This window comes from Nerophis lumbriciformis, linkage group LG23, assembly GCF_033978685.3.
Source record: "Nerophis lumbriciformis linkage group LG23, RoL_Nlum_v2.1, whole genome shotgun sequence".
Classification (NCBI taxonomy): Eukaryota; Metazoa; Chordata; class Actinopteri; order Syngnathiformes; family Syngnathidae; genus Nerophis; species Nerophis lumbriciformis.
Genome location: NC_084570.2, coordinates 42,493,400 through 42,501,660, shown reverse-complemented (window position 1 = coordinate 42,501,660; position 8,261 = coordinate 42,493,400). Strand labels below are relative to the sequence as shown.

The following is an 8,261-nucleotide window of genomic DNA, read 5'->3' as shown; positions in this document are numbered from 1 at the left end:
CAACGTGACGCTGGAATAGAGCGCTAAGGCTCCATCAATGACATCATCACGGCCGAGGGAGGTCAAAGGTCAGGGGGGTACCTGGTGCCGATGGGCTGGCTCTTGATCTGGTAGAAGGTGTCGCAGTCTGACGGCAACAGAGCGTCCACCTCGATGTCGGCCACGATGCCGGATTCCACCCTGCGCACACGCGTCATCAATCAGACGCTGATGACGCCCTCAAGAAGCATGTGACCGCCGCGCTAATCCACGCCGTGCCGCCATTAGTCATTGCACACCTTCTTCAGAAAGGTAGGAAACCTGGCTAACGAGCCAGGTGTCCAACTCAAGGGCCAGATTTGGCCCGCCAGTGGCCCAACACGACATTTTATTGTGGCCCAGCACATACGTACTTTATGTGGTCCACCACACCATTTAATGTGGACCAACACGACATTTTATTGTGGCCCAGCACATACGTACTTTATGTGGCCCAACACGACATTTTATTGTGGCCCAGCACATACGTACTTTATGTGGTCCACCACACCATTTATTTTGGCCCAACACGACATTTTATCGTGGCCCAGCACATACGTACATTATGTTGTCCACCACACCATTTAATGTGGCCTGACACGTCATTTAATGTGACCCACCACATACGTACTTGATGTGGCACACCACATACGTACTTGATGTGGCCCACCACGCCATTATAGGTTGCCTGCGATGTCGTTCTACGTTGCCCGCCACATCATTTTATTGTGGCCCACCACACCATTATATGTGGCCCGTGATGTTGTTTCATGTAGCTCGCCACGTCCTTTATTGTGGCACATGTCATTTGAAGTTGCCCGCCACATCATTAAAGTTGCTTGTTACGTCATTTAAGGTGGCCCACCACATATGTACTTGATGTGGCCCGCGATGTCGTTTTAGGTGGCCCCCGACACGTCATTTTATATACATATATTACACACCATTATAGGTTGCCTGCGATGTCATTTCATGTGGCCCGCCACATCATTTATAGTGGCACAACATGTCATTTGAAGTTGCCCGCCACATCATTTATAGTGGCACAACATGTCATTTGAAGTTGCCCGCCACGTCATGTAAAGTTGCTTGCTACGTCATTTAAGGTGGCCCACGACATACGTACTTGATGTTGCCCACCACACCATTATAGGTGGCCCGCGATGTCGTTTTATGTGGCCCGCCCCGTCATTTAATGTGACCCAACACGTAATTTTATCTCGGCCCACCACACCATTATAGGTTGCCCGCGATATCATTTCATGTGGCCCGCCACGTCATTTATATTGGCACAACATGTCATTGGAAGTTGCCCGCCACATCATTTAAAGTTGCTTGTTACGTCATTTAAGGTGGCCCACCACATACGTACTTGATGTTGCCCACCACACCATTATAGGTGGCCCGCGATGTCGTTTTATGTGGCCTGCCACATCATTTAACGTGACCCAACACGTAATTTTATCTCGGCCCACCACACCATTATAGGTTGCCTGCGATATCATTTCATGTGGCCCGCCACATCATTTATAGTGGCACAACATGTCATTTGAAGTTGCCCGCCACATCATTTAAAGTTGCTTGCTACGTCATTTAAGCTGGCCCACCACATACTGTACATACTTGATGTTGCCCAACACACCATTATATGTGGCCCACGATGTCGTTTTACGTGGCCCGCAACATCATTTATTGTGGCACAACATGTCATTTGAAGTTGCCCGCCACGTCACTTAAAGTTGCTTGCTACGTCATTTAAACTGACCCGCAACACCATTTATGTGGCCCACAACATCATTTTGTGGCCAGCCACATCATTTATGTGGCCCGCAATGTAATTTAATGTGGCGTGGATGAACTTGGCTGGCCTGCACAGAGTCCTGACCTGAACCCGATAGAACACCTTTGGGATGAATTACAAACCCTGTTTCCATATGAGTTGGGAAATTGTGTTAGATGTAAATATAAACAAAATACAATGATTGGCAAATCATTTTCAAGCCATATTCAGTTGAATATGCTACAAAGACAACATATTTGATGTTCAAACTGATAAACACTTTTTTTTTTTTTGCAAATAATCATTAACTTTAGAATGTGATGCCAGCAACACGTGACAAAGAAGTTGGGAAAGGTGGCAATAAATACTGATAAAGTTGAGGAATGCTCATCAAACACTTATTTGGAACATCCCACAGGTGAACAGGCAAATTGGGAACAGGTGGGTGCCATGATTGGGTATAAAAGTAGATTCCATGAAATGCTCAGTCATTCACAAACAAGGATGGGGCGAGGGTCACCACTTTGTCAACAAATGCGTGAGCAAATTGTTGAACACTTTAAGAAAAACCTTTCTCAACCAGCTATTGCAAGGAATTCAGGGATTTCACCATCTACGGTCCGTAATATCATCAAAGGGTTCAGAGAATCTGGAGAAATCACTGCACGTAAGCAGCTAAGCCTGTGACCTTTGATCCCTCAGGCTGTACTGCATCAACCAGCGACATCAGTGTGTAAAGGATATCACCACATGGGCTCATGAACACTTCAGAAAACCACTGTCAGTAACTACAGTTGGTCGCTACATCTGTAAGTGCAAGTTAAAACTCTCCTATGCAAGGCGAAAACCGTTTATCAACAACACCCAGAAACGGCGTCGGCTTCGCTGGGCCTGAGCTCATCTTAGTTGGACTGATGCAAAGTGGAAAAGTGCTCTGTGGTCTGACGAATCCACATTTCAAATTGTTTTTGGAAACTGTGGACGTCATGTCCTCCGGACCAAAGAGGAAAAGAACCATCCGGATTGTTATAGGCGCAAAGTTGAAAAGCCAGCATCTGTGATGGTATGGGGGTGTATTAGTGCCCAAGACATGGGTAACTTACACATATGTGAAGGCGCCATTAATGCTGAAAGGTACACACAGGTTTTGGAGCAACATATGTTGCCATCCAAGCAACGTTACCATGGACGCCCCTGCTTATTTCAGCAAGACAATGCCAAGCCACGTGTTACATCAAACGAGGCTTCATAGTAAAAGAGTGCGGGTACTAGACTGGCCTGCCTGTAGTCCAGACCTGTCTCTCATTGAAAATGTGTGGCGCATTATGAAGCCTAAAATACCACAATGGAGTCCCCGGACGGTTGAACAACTTAAGCTGTACATCAAGCAAGAATGGGAAAGAATTCCACCTGAAAAGCTTAAAAAATGTGTCTCCTGAGTTCCCAAACATTTACTGAGTGTTGTCAAAAGGAAAGGCCATGTAACACAGTGGTGAACATGCCCTTTCCCAACTACTTTGGCACGTGTTGCAGCCATGAAATTCTAAGTTAATTATTAGTTGCAAAAAAAAATAAAGTTTATGAGTTTGAACATCAAATATCTTGTCTTAGTAGTGCATTCAATTGAATATGGGTTTAAAAAGGATTTGCAAATCATTGTATTCCGTTTATATTTACATCTAACACAATTTCCCAACTCATATGGAAATGGGGTTTGTAGAACAGAGACTGAGAGCCAGGCCTTCCCGACCAACATCAGTGTGTGACCTCACCAATGCGCTTTTGGAAGAATGGTGGAAAATTCCTATAAACACACTCCACAACCTTGTGGACAGCCTTCCCAGAAGAGTTGAAGCTTTAATAGCTGCAAAAGGTGGACCCACATCATATTGAACCCTATGGGTTAGGAATGGGATGGCACTTCAAGTTCATATGTGAGTCAAGGCAGGTGGCCAAAAACTATGTTGCTTTGGTCATTGTCTCCAAAAGCTTAGCTGCAACTACATTGGCATGGGTACCGTGTCGTCAGCATGCATTAACATCTCCACATCCTCACAAATGGAAGGTAGGCCATTAATGTACAAACTGAAGAGCAGTGGCCCCAGAATAGACCCTTGAGGTACCCCTGCGGCGGAGTTTTGTCATTTATTCTTACACACTGGGAGCGATCTGCGAGGTAAGACTGAATCCACCTGATAGTGTTTGAGGAGAGATTGAAATTCTATCATTTTGCCAGCAGCACTGAGTGATTAACTGTGTCGATCGATCGCCTGACGTAGATCCTGGACTTGATCACCTGGAGGAAGTAACAGCGTGTTTGGATCTGAAGCCAAACTGCATGGGATCTAACATAATTCCATTATCAAACGGCTCAATCAGCTGTTCTGCAACCATTTTTTCACTAATCTTAGAAACAACAGTAAGTGTCGATAGTTTTTGAAGTCCTTTTACTTTCCAGATTTGAAAATGGGTGTTATAATTGCAGTTTAGAAGGAGGACAGGAATAAACGTTCTTTTAACGACTGGTTAATTATGTAAGTTATTGGTCTTTTTGTATTTCTTTAGTAAAAATGGAATAAGTCCCCAGGAGTCCTGAGCTTTTGAGTTTGACTTCATTTAAGTTGGCCCGCAGCACCCGCCATATCATTTAAAGTGGATCGACACGTCATTTAAAGTGATCAACCACGTCATACACGTGGCCCGCTACGCCATTTTTGTGGCCGGCCACATCCTTTAATGTGGCCCGACGTGTCCTTTAAAACGGTCCACCAGATCATTTACATGGCCTGCTACGCTTTTTAATGTGGCTCGCCACGCCATTTAATGGGGCCTGCAATGTAATTTTATGTGGTGCGCAACCTCATTTACGAGTCCTGCCACATCATTTGAAGTGGCCCGCTACATCATTTAAAATAGCCCGCCACGCCATTTAATGGGGCCCGCGATGTCATTTTACGTGGCCAGCGACATCATTTACGTGTCCTGCCACATCAGGTTAATTTGGCCCGTCACGACATTAAAGTGACCTGCCACACAATTTCAAGTGGCCCGCGATATCATTTATGTGGCCCGTGACATCATTTAAATTGGCTCGAAACATCATTTAAAGTGGCCCGACACATCATTTAAAGTGACCTAACACATCATTTAATATGGCCCGACATCATTTATGTGGCCCTTGACATAATTTAAATGGCCCGCCACATCATTAATGTGTCCTGCCACATCAGTTAAATTGGCCCGTCACGCCATTTAAGTGGCCTGCCACAAAATTTCATGTGGCCTGCGATATAATTTATGTGGCCCGTGACTTCATTTAAGGTGGCCCGACACATTATTTAAATTGGCCTAACACATCATTAAAAGTGGCCGGACATCATTTTTGTGGCCCTTGACATCATTTAAGTGGCCCGCCATATCATTAATGTGGCCCACCAAATCATTTAATTCGCCCGCCACACAATTTCATGTGGCCCGCGATATCATTTATGTGGCCCGTGACATCATTTAAAGTGACCGGACACATCATTTAAAGTGGCCCGACACATCATTTATGTGGCCCACCACATCATTAATGTGGCCTGCTACATAATTTGATTTTGCCCTATGTAATTTGGCCCTACGTGTCATTTGATGTGGCCCACCACATCATTAATGTGGCCTGCTACATAATTTGATTTTGCCCTATGTAATTTGGCCCTACGTGTCATTTGATGTGGCCCACCACATCATTAATGTGGCCTGCTACATAATTTGATTTTGCCCTATGTAATTTGGCCCTACGTGTCATTTGATGTGGCCCACCACATCATTTAACGTGACCTAAAAAATAATTTAGAGTTGCCCGCCACGTCATTAAAGATGCCCTGCTACGTCATTTAGAGTGGCCCATCACATAATTATTGTGGCCTGCAATAGGCTGGAAATGATAAAGCACTTTGAACTTTCTGTCTAAATGAGCTAGTTCTTCCAATTTTGACAAAAAAAAGTTTTGTGCAACAGCATATATGTTCCACACTTTAATGTCATCTGATGCTGTATCAAACGTTCCAGGCATATTTTTTTTTTTAGATGATCAAAAATAAAAAATAACTGACTTAGGATTTCAAAGCTAGTCATCCATTAATCTGTTAGAAAAATATATACTAGTCAAAATCTGTGTCCTATGCAATTTGTGTAACAGGGCTCTTATATATATATATATATATATATATATATATATATATATATATATATATATATATATATATATATATATATATATATATATATATATATATATATATATATATATATATATATAGATAGATAGATAGATAGATAGATAGATAGATAGATAGATAGATAGATAGATAGGCTCCAGCACCCCCCGCGACACCGAAGGGAATAAGCGGTAGAAAATGGATGGATATATATATATATATATATATATATATATATATATATATATATATATATATATATATATACATATATTTCCATCCATTTTCCACCCCTTGTCCCTTTCGGGGTCGCGGGGGGTGCTGGAGCCTATCTCAGCTGAATATAATATATATATAATATGCTGTATATATAAATATATGCATATATATATATGTATATATTTATATTCACTGTTACAAGTGGCCCTCTGAGGGTAGCCATTAATGCAATATGACCCACAATAAAAATGAGATTGACGCCCCTGAGCCAGCTGATGAGAGAGCGCCGCCCTGCTGGTCACTGACAAATATTTGACGTCGCTTTCTTTTACCGTCTCTTCTTAAGCTCCGCCCCCTCCCAACCTATAACGTGTCAAAAATCAGAGAAGAATTCTGCGCGTGTTTTTCTGCCGAGTCATTTCCTCATTTCCGCGTCACCATGGAGACCCCCACCCTAATGCCTTGTTCAATGACAGTAGGAAAATAGGAAAATTTCCCTTTTTGACAGCGAAAACATCCAGTTTAAAAAGAAACAGAAGATACATGTGCACGTGTAGCTTTTGAAAGACTTCCCGTGTGCGTTGAGTGGAAAACAACAAATGTGTGCTCGTTAATCTGACTCATGCCTGTAAAATGCAAAGAGGCTCTGGGGTCAAAGGTCAGAGAGTATACAGTCTGCATGCAGTCCTAAACATCACACTGATAGACAGATAATGACCTCTGACCTTCCTCTTCATCATTATTTCGTCACTTTAATTCAACGTTTTAAGACCAAACTCCTTCCGTGTTTTGATTATTAGTGAGATAAAGACATCGATGTAACAAATGAGCAGCCTTCGAAAAAGAAAGTGGATCAAAAGGGAGAATAGAAGGGATAACGGTGACTCACTGCAGCACATTAAGACTTTCCGCCGCGTCCAGGATGACGAAGACGGTCTGCGGCTGCAGAACTCCCGTCTCGGGCTCCAGCATGCTGGTGTTCGGGTCGGGACCGACAGAAGACATTTCCCCGGCGGTACCGTGGATCCCAAAAGACAATTTTGTGGACGTCTAGCGTGAGAAGCTCAGTGGTGTTTCTGATTTCCCAGCGGCCACAAACATACACAGGAAGCTCCCAGCGTAGAAACGCAACACACGATCAATCCCGTCTGTCTTACTTCAACTTAAGTGCTCAGGAAACACCAGAAAGGAGCCGGTAATAAATCACCAGGGCCAGTTACACATCGTTGTGCAAATGTTTTATCCGTCATATGTTCTATTTTTTAACGAGAAGCTGATTCTAGGCTGTATTTCTATTCAAGGAGGGCGGGGCTACCGGGAAAGGCTGATCACCTAGCAGCCAATAGGATCGCAGTGTATATCCCTAACAGCCAATCAGAGAGCTGGTGATGTCTTCCAGTCCGCCATCTTGTTTGTTTTCGTCTTTCTGAAAGTAGACCTGTCGGGGAAAGTCCAGGATGACGTCAGATTGATCGACTGATCTAAACGGACAGCTCAGGTGACCAATGAGCAAGCCGCAAAGCGCGTCGGAGGCGTGGCCAGATGTTTGTTTCTAAGTCATTATAACTTTTTTTAAATCGTAAGTTGAGCTAAGGAAAATGAGGACAAGATATATTACGTACCCAATTCTTCCCAAAATTAAAGAATAACAATTTCATTATTAATGGCATATACCCTTCAAAGGATTTTTGGAAACTTAAATTTAACACAGAGGTTGACGGCAGAGGATGTCAATCATGTGTGTGTGGAATGTGAGAGTGTACATGTCTTTTGGGAGGAGATCAGAGATTGGCTGAGAGACAAGTGTGGTGATGTCCCCATTCACTGTAGGAGAGATCACATTTGGCATATTTATAAATAGAAATGTTTGTCAACATTATTATTCTCCAAGCAAAAATGTTTCTACATAAATTACCAGGAGTTGTACGGAATATGTACTGAACTGGGAAATCTACTAATAAAAGTCTCAATCAATCAATCAATCAATGTCGATTTCTGAAAGTAAAAGCTACATTTTCTAATTGGCTTAATAGTTTAAAATG

General features: G+C 42.9%; 1 protein-coding gene across 2 annotated transcripts in view; it reads right to left on the bottom strand.

Annotated features, from left to right (window-relative positions):
* The window catches only part of tfe3a (transcription factor binding to IGHM enhancer 3a), a 19,798-nt gene extending 12,281 nt beyond the window's left edge, over positions 1-7,517 (bottom strand). For both annotated transcript variants that reach the window (XM_061985487.2, XM_061985488.2), the window contains exons 1-2: positions 7,109-7,517; positions 82-180 (exon numbers count right to left, since the gene is read on the bottom strand). In XM_061985487.2, the coding sequence (XP_061841471.1) occupies positions 82-180; positions 7,109-7,224 (215 nt within the window). In that variant the 5' untranslated portion in view covers positions 7,225-7,517. The remainder of the gene's footprint in view (positions 1-81; positions 181-7,108) is intronic.
* Positions 7,518-8,261: the final 744 nt, after the last annotated feature.